Source organism: Rasamsonia emersonii (genome assembly GCF_000968595.1).
Source record: "Rasamsonia emersonii CBS 393.64 chromosome Unknown ctg1118621760710, whole genome shotgun sequence".
NCBI classification, from domain to species: domain Eukaryota; kingdom Fungi; phylum Ascomycota; class Eurotiomycetes; order Eurotiales; family Trichocomaceae; genus Rasamsonia; species Rasamsonia emersonii.
In genome coordinates, this window is record NW_013562789.1 from 1 (window position 1) to 11,416 (window position 11,416).

Genomic DNA, 11,416 nt, shown 5'->3' on the forward strand with positions numbered 1-11,416 from the left:
CATGGAGAGAAACAGGCTCGCAGGTGGGTCCAGAGGAGCTATCGACTGTGGAAGCAGTGGACGGGCTATCTCGTCGAGTATTCCTTGGAGCCTGCCAATCAACGTAAGTTCTCTTTTCACAAATCTGCGAAGTCATCATGACTGACAATCGATAGTTTCAACCGACGACTTTGCTGGTTGGCTTGCTCTTCAGACCAATTTGGCTCTCAAGGGCATTATTGGCATTAACGCCATGAGTCACATGGCACAAGTAGCTGGAGAATCTGAAGATGCTTCGTATTTCAAGGATATCGCCGACGAATACATCTCCAAATGGGAGGAATTTGGAATGTCTCGTGACAAGACGCACGCCAAGTTGGCGTACGATTGGTACGGCTCATGGACGACTCTGTACAACCTTTATGCCGATGCACAGCTATGTTTCCATCTGGAGGGATCTGGCAAGGGGAAGACACCTTCCTCTGGGCAGAAGCCTCTGAAGCCCCACCAGAAGGAAGGATTTGTACCGAAACACATCTACAAGAAGCAATCGACTTGGTACCACTACGTTCGACAGAAGTACGGGCTGCCTCTGGATAGCCGTCACCTTTACACCAAGACCGACTGGGAGTTCTTTGCGATGGCTGTCGCGAACGAGGACACCCGAAGCGAGATCTTGGAGTCGGTGGCGAAATGGGTGAACGAAACGGTGACAGACCGGCCGCTGACAGACCTGCATGAAACCGAAGGAGAAGGGAACTATCCCGGTGTTACGTTCTTCGCCAGACCGGTGGTCGGGGGTCACTTTGCCTTCTTGGCCCTGCAGCGGGCGTGCGGCGGACACGCCCGGGAGGGACTGTCGTTCTTGGATGAGGATGACACTGCTGCGGATGATGATGATGATGCTGCTGCTGCGAGGGCGGCTACTGAGTTCCGTTCGCATTCTTTTCCCTGGATAAGATGGTGATTGTAAAGAGAAACCCCACATTTGGGTATCCATTGTTGTTACCATTTGCTAGTTTCGCTGGTCTTGGGGGCCTTGGATATTATTATCTTCATCCAATTTGGACAGCTCTGTACCTAGGAAGGAAGGACACCATGGAAGCATGGTGAATTTATACCAATGCCATTATATATAAAGCTCATTCACCTGTTTCCTACCCAGCTGGTAGTTCGTTATCAATCGGTTAGCTGCAAAGGGTCAGAGTGTCAACACTCAAGCAGAGCTCCCAAAATGCATACTGCTCAGGAAGACACTCCAAGAGCGAGAGAGCATCCCGATTATTATCGAATGGGCACCGACGCGTTGTTGCACCTCCCAGAGGAAAGAAGACCCACGTGAAGAAGAAGAAAAAGAAAAAGAAGAACCAATTCTGCGATCGATTATTCCAAAGTGACTGACTGGGTCAGTGCCTCGTCTACCCTGAGCGTAGCTTCCCTTGCTATCTATGTATCTATGTATCTATCCATCTATCCTCGCCGTGCTTTTTTTTTTATTGATCCTTCAGCTCTATCTACTACAACATTCACGGAACAGGTCCCAGACCTCTCTCTCTCTATATATATACGACCCTTAGTTTCGTCGTTGGAGTCATTATTCTTATTCTATTATTATAATTATATGTAATTAATTACGTACAAGTTGTATGCAAGATATGCAGTATATGTTGCAGTGGTAATATTCTAGCGCCACGTTAACCCCGCTTGCCTCCTGTTTAGATCTAAGCTTCGTCTAAGATAACTGTTTTCCATTCGTTTTAAGAATCCGCCTATTCTACAAGTCCTGAGTGAGACCTCACCACAGGTGAATGCGGTATTTTTAAAATATTTTCGAGGCCCGATATAGATTTGAACTTTTTTTTTGTCTTGGAAATCAGGAGGAACGGGATCGTGGAGGAAACATGGGGAGATGACTAGGCAAAATGTAGAGGAAACAAGGTGTTTGGCGACAAAATTTCCCTTGCATTGACACAAAAAAAAGAAGAGAGACATTCCCACCAGGTCAACCTCCTGCCATCGAAACCGAGCACACAAGGAGACACAGGCTTCTAGCTGGAAGGTTTGGGTCGTCTGGTCTGCAATCCACACTAAGAAGAGCTCTTCCGTAGCTGGACATCACGCGTACACAGCACACCCAATCTCACTCTTCAGCTTATTTAGACCCAAGGCTGGGGAAGTTCTTCTCGTCGACGGTAGGACCGGCAGGGGCGCCACGGTTGCCACCGCGACCTCCATCACCACGGCCTCCACGACCGCCGCGTCCTCCGCGGCCCCGGTTACCGTTTCCGCGGCTGCGAGGCGGTTCAACGAAGCGCATGTCGACATCGAGGTAGGTCTTCTCCTTGCGCGGCTTCTCGCGCTTCGTCTTTTCCTCCTTGCCCTTGATGTAGTTCTCCTCGTCTTCGTCACGCTTGAACTCCTTGGCATTCTCCCACTTCTTGTCCACCTTGACACCCTCGTTGGGCGGACGAGCAGCCTTCACACCAAGGTCCTCGCGCTTCTTCTCAGCCTGCTCAGCGAGGTACTCCGCATACGACTTGGTCCTCTCGGTCGGCTCCTTCTCCTCAACAGGGGCACCCTCACCCTCATGAGGCGTCTGAGGCTCATTCTGCTCGCTCCGGGCAATGGCTTCACCGATCTTCTCATCAGTCCACTCAGAGTCTCCCTTGGTAGCTCCCCAACCCTGGTCCATCTGCTTGTTCGTATCCCTGGTGATATGTCGCATCAGCATGCTGCTGCCCTCATAGGTAGGAGGAAAGAAACATACGTGTGACCAGAGCGCGAGTGACGGTCGTTGCGAACACGGGCACCGCGGTCGTCGCGTGCCCGGACGCCGCGCCTCTGAGCCTCCTTGTGCTCATCAACGGGCCTGGAACGGTTGTTGTAGCTGCCGGCCTGACGGTCGCGGAAAGCTGGAGCATGATCAGCGTTCCATCTAAATCCCCAATGCAAGTAGTAGACCTGTGACTGACCTTCCTCATTGGCGTTGGTCACGCGTCCGCCACGACCACCGCGGGCGCCGCCACGGGGGCCGGTGGGAGGGGCGCTAGGAGCCTCCTTCGGGGCATCGCGCTTGCCGAGGCGGGGTGCAGGCTTCTCGATGGCCCGCGTAGGAGGAGAGGGTTCTCTGTCGGGGTCGAGCTCGGGGTCATTGCCTGTGGGATGGGAGGAGGGAGCCCGGGTTAGATGATGATGTAATCGTGATACAGGTTGCTAAGGCGCAGGGAGAGAGGAGGAAAATACCAAGAAGCTCGTAGAGATTCTGCGCAACAGCAAGGCGATCAGCATGAATTGGCACGGAGAAAGAGGGTCAATTCGCAGGAAGAGGGCAAGCAAGCTGGCAGGGGAGGAATTGCAGCGAGCAGCATGGGCATACCTTGGACCGGACGTCCGCCATGACGCCTGGCTTTTGGGAGGGAGTGCCTTCCTGGGAAGGCTTCCTTTATTATCGCAACAATTCGAGGAGGGAGAGGACGGACGGATCGAGACAGGCAGAATCCTAGGCGTGTAGGAATTCAGCCTCTCGGGAGAGATACGAACGTGGGGTGGGGGGAGAAGGTAGCAAGAATCTAAGGGAGGGAAGGAGGAGCAAGAGGGAGGCGAGTGGTGAGAGGTTTGGGTGGATGCGGCGGATGGAGAACAAGGGAAACAACGGTGTGTGGCCTGTGGTTTGTGGAATGGCCTTGGGGCTCTTCCAATTCCACTGTGTCGCGCTGGGCATGCCTGTCTGCTAAGCGAAAACGGCCGGCGGGCGCGCGCTGTGGTTGGGCGGCGCTGCGTCTCCGGATCGGTTGCTTTAGGGCTTAGGGTACCGATCCGCCGCTAGCTCTCCGGACTAGGGAGGTAGCTAAGCCTTAAGAGCAGATCCTCGACTATCATATCAATCCTACATCAGTTGCAGACGTCATGGATCAATTCGTATGTATTCGTCCGTCGCGCATGATCGTGCGGGACAGGCCCTGATCGCACGATGGCACAGTATGCTCCAAATATCCACATATGCATCAAGTATCAACAAGAAGAGCAAACCACCCGGACCTCTCCGAAGCCATTTCCTTTTGAAAAAGCCCTACGAGTATGCGGGCGAACGTCATCTGTACACCAATGCAGGAACCGCCGAACAAACATCACATCAGCGCATCCAGGTATCAACCATAATTTCCAAACGCCCATTATAATCTCCAGAATCAACTTTTGGTCTCCAACCATCATGACCCATGCACCACACCGTAAAAAAAAAGAATCAAGAAGGAAAAAAAAAAGATGAGAGGAGTATAAAAGAACCTCCGCCTCCCGCCTTTATGTCGAAAATCAAATTACACACGAATCGAAGCCGCCAAGTCAGTGGCGCAGGTTGTTCTGTTCGTAGCTGAATGGGGTCTGGAAGTGCATGCTGGCACTCAGCCCAAACGTGTCCGTATCGAGCATAGGTTCAAACTGGCCAAAAAGGGAATTCGTTCCTCCGTAGACCACGTGATCGACATCACCCCCTTGCTGCTGCAGAGAGGGCTGACCGGTCACACCCATGCGCTGCTGGCCGGACGGGACCGGGGGTTGGTTGAAATCCGGGACGTACGAATTCGAGCCGGTGCCCCCGTCCTGATGACCGGGATCGTCGAGCATGTCTGCTTGGGCATCGTATTCCTGCTCTGTACACGACCGAATCAATCTAGGACGAACAGAGTTCCATGGGGTCGCAGATTCAGGGGGGGTCAGCTTGCCTAGTTGCTCATAATGCTTCTGGAAGGGGGAGGGATAGTACACCGACGACGGCACTTGAGAAGCCATCGAGCTGCCGGGCATCATAGATTGTGAAGGGGTGCTAGTGGTCGTGGTAGTGGCAGTGCTGGTACTAGGGTCCATGGATTCCGCATGGGACATTGGCATTTGGGGTGCTTGGGAAAAGGCTCTAGGCTGCGATAGCAACGCCGAGCGACCATGCTGCTGCGGCTGCTGCTGCTGCTGCTGCTGCTGCTGCTGTTGCTGAGCCTGGAACTCTGGTCCCTTTGGGGACATCCCACCTTGCAGGGGAAAGCCGGGCGATCTTGCAGTGGAGGGAGACGATACATGAGACGAAGGGGTGGGCTGCAGTTGGGGGGAATGAACATTGTAGGCACCGTCCCGGGGCTGCTGAGGGATCCCGGCCGGATCAGCCTTGGGGGCAATTCCTCCAGACCCCTGTCTTTGAGCGGAATTCCTACTGATGGCAGCACGCTCGAGGGGCGAGGACTGCTTGGGAGCTAAGGTGCCTGGCTTTACGGGACCGAGACCAGAGGCACTACCGGTCTTCAACCGCAACTCGGCCTGGACGTCGATGCCTGGCGACGCATGTCTTATCAGCGCTTGTCCCGGCACGGCAGAGACGAAAGGCATGCCCACCTTTTTCGATAAGAATTCTCTCCAGGAGCGAATTCTTATACCGCAGCATCAGACATTCGTCCGCGGCACTCCGGTGGCTCTGTTGCAGGGACTGGAGGGCCTCTTCATTGCGTTTGATGGTCGATTCCAGCTGCTTGATGTACTCCGTCCTCCTCTCTCGGAAGGCTGCCTGCGCCTGTCTGTTGCGTTGCTTACGTTCCTCCGATGTGGCATAGATCTGCGACGTTTCATCAGTACGGGAATCGCAGAGAAATGCGCGAGAGTCAATTCAGGTGATGGAAGATTGGATGACGTACCGGCTTCCTGCCCCCTTTCCTCTTCTGGGTCTGAGCGACATCCTGCGTCACCGTCTCTGCCTCGGGCTCGGGGGTCGAGACCGAGGAACTCATCGAACCGGGGCCATCCTGGGTCGGTTCAGACTTGGGCACGACCGTGTCCATGGAAACATCATTGTCCTTGGACGCCCCGGACTCAACCATTGAGACAATGGCAATTCCAAGGACTGAGAGAGGCGGGCAGGGGGAAGCAAGGCCCCGCGGAACACCAGCGATAAGGGACCGGACCCCTGGAGCAGCCAGATGGCGATGGCGGGGTCAGTCGCAGGCGAGCTGCTGTAGGCGCAGGAGACGCGCGGCTGGGCGGTTGTTCAGGCACGGGCGAGGGCGCGGACGAGTCAGAGGGCGAGCGGCGGTTCCAGTGACATAAAAGAAATTCCGTGATATGATAGAGATCAGGGGAGGCAAAAAGGGCGATGGAAGAGAAATTGATGTGAGGTAAAATTATTTCCTAAGAAAAAAAAAAGGAGCCCTGTGCCTTAAGACACGACTGAGCAGGACTGACGACAGCGAGTCAACGGTGCCGGGCCGTGTGCCGGGGCGGGCGCCTTCTTGGCTGGGCTGTTGCTGCGCTCAGTGTTCGGCGCCCTTCTTTTTTTTTCTGTCGGTGGTGCTGCTGTAAGAACGGCTGGCTGTGCGGGCGCGAGACTGAGAGGGGTTCCACTTGCAGCGCACGTCAGCGGCCGCCCAACGTGACTGGCCACCGCGGTGGGGGATGCTTCCTCTTCCAACTTCCTTTGCCGTCCGCCCGTCGCCGTATCCAGCAGGTCCGCGGAGAAGCCTCGAGGGGAAGGTCGACCCGGCCTGTCGCGGGATCGCCCACCTCGCGTCCAGAGCACTTGAACACTCGTTCTCTATGAATTCAAGGCCATCCATGAAGCCATTCTTCTCATAACGTCTACCTATTCCTGCATTGAATGCCGTTTGATGCGGAGGGCCATCCCAGCCGGCGCCCGCCGCACTGTGTTCTTACCCCGGCGGAGTTCTACGGGTACGAGAGATCACCAGCAACACTAACCCCAGACAAGACGATTGTCAGCTAGTCAAAGCATTCCCCCTACGGAGTAAATGCCTAAATACCCAAATACTTCGTGGGCATTGGTAGTACAAGGCTGCCTGTTGCAACTGAAAGTTCTTCCACGGCGAGCTCTGGCAATGACCGATCCCAGAAGAGTTAAAAGATACGCATCCAATCACGCATTCTCCCCGCGCCGTAAGAAGGAGTGTGCCTGGTGCTGCTGGCCTAAGTCCTGTGGTGTGAGTCGAGACTTGACCCGAGAGAAAATTCAACACTGTCACGCGGATATCTAGTTGGACTCTAGGTCCAACCCTATACAGTTGGCGAAGGATTGGCCTGTCCAGGGCCCAGGGCACCTTCGTCTCCAGCCAAGCGATATTAATATCAGGACAGGTACGGCCTGCAGATGCAGTACTAAAACAGAGTAGTAGTGCTGCCCGTATATACCTATTCTCTTGGCAGGGTTGGCTACCCTCGCTAGGGAGTAGGGACCATCGCGGGGGTTGAATTCCGACATCCCGCACCGAGGACGGAGTGCTGGCGAGCGATCAGACCACCGCTAAAGATCGTCAGTACTCCATACTCCGCATCACTGATCGGTTGCGCGGAGCTTCTTGAAATAGATGCCGAAAGGGTCAAAGTCACAACAGGAAACAGGGATTCTAATGCCTTTCCCATCTGTCAGATGTGTATTATATTTCTCTTTTTACTTCCTATATAGTTCGAAAAATAAAATACCAGGTGTATTCCCTAGTATATATCCGTACACTATTCTCTTAGGTGTGGGTTTTTTTTTTCAGATACAACTTAAACCGGATTGGAATTGTCGCTGGAGTGCCTAGGTACATCCAGCAGCTTATACAACTACAGATCTGCTTCTCCACAAATCTGTTGATTCTCACGGTTATTTTAATCTAGATTTATCTCCCTGTTAAGACGTGACTGGCTCGTTGGAACCGTTTTGGCCGCAGATACAGATCTCCTTGGTCGTGGTCAAGCTAATTGGCTCTCATGCCCTCTATCTATGCAGACAAATCGCCTATCAAACATTATCGCTTGCACTCCCGCATCAACCTGCCTTTAGAGGTCAACGTCTTGCTTTTAGGTCAGGACAAGTCAGTCAAGATGACACATGGCAGCGTATCCAGAAGTCTGCATCATCGCGCCGGCAGACATGATTTAAAGCTCCAAGCATCCCTCCTCGACTGTGTCCACACCGATGCTTGCTACAACTAAACCCAGAACGGACTGTGTCCTGCCAAACCGTGTTCCCAGGTCGACAGATAAAACAAGCCCCAACACAGCCATCATGTCTGCTTGGCAGCCTCACCCGTTTGATCCTCTGTCGCCCCAGGAGATTTCAAAGGCGAGCGATGCCCGGATTTGCTGACCATTGCCTCAGTGACGAGAAACGCAACTGACAGTCCGCAGACGGTACGCGTGCTGAAAGATGCATACCCGAATCACAAGCTCGTCTTCCGCGTCGTGACTCTGGCAGAGCCCCCGAAGGCTCAAATGATCCCATTCCTGGAAGCAGAACATGCGGGACGCAGTGCGAAGCCACCTGCACGAACTGCGCGGGTCCAGTTCTACCGAGATGCTGCAACGGATTTCCGTGAGGCGCTCGTTGATCTCGATACGGGCAAGATAGTCGACGAGCAGCCCCTTCCAGGAAGACACTCATATGTAGACGACGGAGATGCAAGCCGCAGAGCAAGCCTGCCTGGCTGCCCCGGAGGTCAAGGAGGCTATCAGCATGCTGAAGCTCCCCGAGAATGCAACCGTCTGTATCGAATCCTGGACGTATGGGACGGACGGGATGAACGATATGGCGGAGAGGATCATCATGGTGAGAACAGTTTCTTTCCTGCCTGGAGCATCGATCTCACTGGCTATCTCTTTCTAGTGCTACTTCTACATGCGTCTCTCCGATCACGGCGACTCCAATCATTACGCGTATCCGCTGGATATCTGTGTCGAAATGTCGGGGGACTTGACTGTCAAGAGGATCCTGTCTTTGCCATTGGGCGAGAATGACCGCTGCGGACTCCTCAGCGAAGTTGGCGTTAAGCCATTCGATAGAAACAAGATTCACGCCACGAGCGAGTATCATCCTGACCTCGTCAACGAGCGACGTAAAACGACGAAACCATATCACGTAGTCCAGCCCCAGGGTCCGTCGTTCCACACGCAAGGGAATCTGCTTACATGGGAGAAATGGAAGATGAGGGTTGGTTTTAACTACGTGAGTGCCACGATGTCTCCTGTTTTGTTTCTCGTACTGATCGTGCAGCGCGAGGGTCTCACTCTTCACGACATTACCTATGATGGCCGGAGCGTGTTTTATCGACTTTCTCTGTCTGAGATGTTCGTCCCTTACGGCGACAGTCGAGCGCCGTATCCTCGAAAAGGCGCCTTTGATTGGGCAGTAACGGTGCTGGTATCAATGCAAACAACCTTAAACTGGGTGAGTTCCCATGGCAGAATCAATGACGGACATCCTTTTTAATTCAAGGCCAGGCTGCGATTGCCTAGGTCATATCAAATATTTCGATGGGTACCACCATACGATGGCAGGCGACCCTATCAAACTACCAAATGTAGTGTGCTGCCACGAGATTGACGACGGTATCCTCTGGAAACACACCAACTACCGTACCGGCAACGCTGTCGTCACACGCTCTCGTATTCTCGTCCTTCAGACAATCATCACGGTAGGCAATTACGAGTACATATTCGCGTTCCAGTTCACGCAAGATGCATCTATCAACTACGAAGTCCGAGCGACAGGCATCCTGTCGACCGCTCCCATCAACCTCGGAGACAGCGTATCTTACGGGACCATAGTGGGACCTGGCGTCATGGCGCCTTACCATCAACACCTATTCTCTTTAAGAATCGATCCGGCCATTGACGGACACCGGAATTCCCTGATTGTGGAAGAGTCTCACCCCATGCCGATCGACGACCCCAACGTGCACAACCCGTTCGGAGTCGACCGTCTCCCAGGTCGTGGAGAAAGAAACCGGGCTCGACACGGACGTCAGCAAAGGCCGTGTGTTGAAGATCGTCAACGAGAATGTGCGAAACCCGATCACGGGCGGACCGGTGGGCTACAAACTCGTACCGCATTACTCGCAGCTGGTGCTCGCGCACCCGTCGTCGTACCATTTCAAGCGATCCGAATTCGGTGAGCACGCTATCTGGATCACCAGATATCACGACGATGAGCTCTACAGCTCCGGAAAGCACACGATGCAGTCCCTCGGCGGAGAGGGGATCGCGTCGTGGATCCGATCCCGGCCGGCGCCCGTCAGCGTCCGCAACGAGGACATTGTCATCTGGCACACGTTCGGGACGACGCACAACCCGCGCATCGAAGACTGGCCCGTCATGCCGGTCGAGAAGATGCTCGTCTCGTTGAAGCCGATCAATTTCTTTACCAGAAATCCGGCCATCGATGTGCCCATCAGCACGCAGGAAGAAAACAAGAGCGTCCTAGTGGAAGATGATAAAGGAGCAGCCAACGTCGGAGGAGCTTCCTGCGCGAAATTATGAGGGAATATATATATATAATAGATATTCTTAAGCGATATGGCAAGAAATTGTCGAAGCAGACGATAAAGATCTATTCAAGTCCAGCAAATTACCGAAAGTAGATTACCCGTGTGCGGGCGCCATGCCTGAACGGGAGGCCCCCACCGTCCCCGCGAGCCTAGGTAATTCCGATTTCACAGGCCTCGGCAGAGTTAGGTACTTCCCTTCTCCTTTCCTTGCCTTGTTCTGGTTTAAAAGTCCAGGTTACTATCGTCCCAAGCAAGCAAGTGAGATTGCTTGCTTGAAGAAAGGAATTAATTGAGCATGGCCGCCGCAGGCGATAAGGACAAGCCTGATGACGATCCGACCGCACCTGGTGGGGTGGATGATGCCAACGTCAATAGCAACGCCGATGTCGCGCCGGCGACAGCGAACGCCACAACTGCGGCTGTAGAAGATGATGAAGAATCGGACTGGGAAGAGTTGGATGGTACGTTTGATATGCACTTTTCTTTGTTATCGGACTAGAGTGAACTAGACCATTCGTGATTTTTTTTTGGTTCATCTGTTTTCTCACCAAGGTTGTTACTTCGATGGCTTACCGTAACTTCTTCTTACAGAGGTCTTGGACGATTTCAACAAACCCAAACAATCGAAAGATGCGCAACCATCCGCTTCTGCACCCGGGAAGTCTGAACCTACTACCACCGCAGCTGCTGCCGCTGGCGAATTCGATGAAGAGGCTTTCCTGAAACAGTTAGAGGCGGACATGGCCAAGCTGATGAGTGGAGTTGGAGCGGCAGCAGCAGGAGGACCCAATGCAGAAGCAGAAGCAGGACCCAGCGATGCGAACACGCAGGCGGTCAACGACTTTATCGACAAGGAGATTGATGAGCTGTCTAAGCAGCTCAAAGATAACGGGATCGAGCCCGAATCGTTCCTGAAATCATTAATCGCGGAGTCGATCTCACCCAGTGGTTCTAAAGATAAAGATGGGAGTGGTGCTGGGACTGGGACTGGGGCTAGCGCCGGGGCTGGCACAGAATCGACTCCGCGAGCATCGTTTCAGGACACGATCCGGCGGACGATGGAACGGATGCAAGAATCTGGAGACCGCGCCACGGCAGCTGCAGCCGAAGACGACGTCCCGGAAGATCTGCTGGCGCAG

At 53.8% G+C, this 11,416-nt stretch overlaps 5 protein-coding genes across 5 annotated transcripts; 3 read left to right on the top strand and 2 right to left on the bottom strand.

Annotated features, from left to right (window-relative positions):
* On the top strand, nucleotides 1-946 carry T310_8320 (Glutaminase; the record flags this gene model as incomplete). The annotated part of the gene is made up of 2 exons (XM_013468893.1): nucleotides 1-103; nucleotides 156-946. Coding segments are annotated over 2 exons (894 nt in total), but the record flags the coding sequence as incomplete, so codon positions are not given.
* A 1,185-nt stretch (nucleotides 947-2,131) lies between these two features.
* T310_8321 (Telomere and ribosome associated protein Stm1) lies at nucleotides 2,132-3,376 on the bottom strand (the record flags this gene model as incomplete). Its single annotated transcript, XM_013468894.1, has 4 exons — nucleotides 2,132-2,687; nucleotides 2,747-2,891; nucleotides 2,952-3,192; nucleotides 3,356-3,376. 4 exons carry the CDS (start codon nucleotides 3,374-3,376, stop codon nucleotides 2,132-2,134), a joined length of 963 nt encoding a protein of 320 aa, XP_013324348.1.
* A 944-nt stretch (nucleotides 3,377-4,320) lies between these two features.
* T310_8322 (BZIP transcription factor (MeaB)) lies at nucleotides 4,321-5,837 on the bottom strand (the record flags this gene model as incomplete). The annotated part of the gene is made up of 3 exons (XM_013468895.1): nucleotides 4,321-5,297; nucleotides 5,554-5,575; nucleotides 5,655-5,837. The coding sequence occupies 3 exons, from the start codon at nucleotides 5,835-5,837 to the stop codon at nucleotides 4,321-4,323; spliced, it is 1,182 nt and encodes a 393-aa protein (XP_013324349.1).
* A 2,630-nt stretch (nucleotides 5,838-8,467) lies between these two features.
* Nucleotides 8,468-10,269, top strand: T310_8323 (Amine oxidase; the record flags this gene model as incomplete). The annotated part of the gene is made up of 5 exons (XM_013468896.1): nucleotides 8,468-8,560; nucleotides 8,618-9,078; nucleotides 9,141-9,178; nucleotides 9,316-9,720; nucleotides 9,764-10,269. 5 exons carry the CDS (start codon nucleotides 8,468-8,470, stop codon nucleotides 10,267-10,269), a joined length of 1,503 nt encoding a protein of 500 aa, XP_013324350.1.
* Nucleotides 10,270-10,572: 303 nt separating this feature from the next.
* T310_8324 (Peroxin 19) lies at nucleotides 10,573-11,416 on the top strand (the record flags this gene model as incomplete). The annotated part of the gene is made up of 2 exons (XM_013468897.1): nucleotides 10,573-10,738; nucleotides 10,869-11,416. Coding segments are annotated over 2 exons (714 nt in total), but the record flags the coding sequence as incomplete, so codon positions are not given.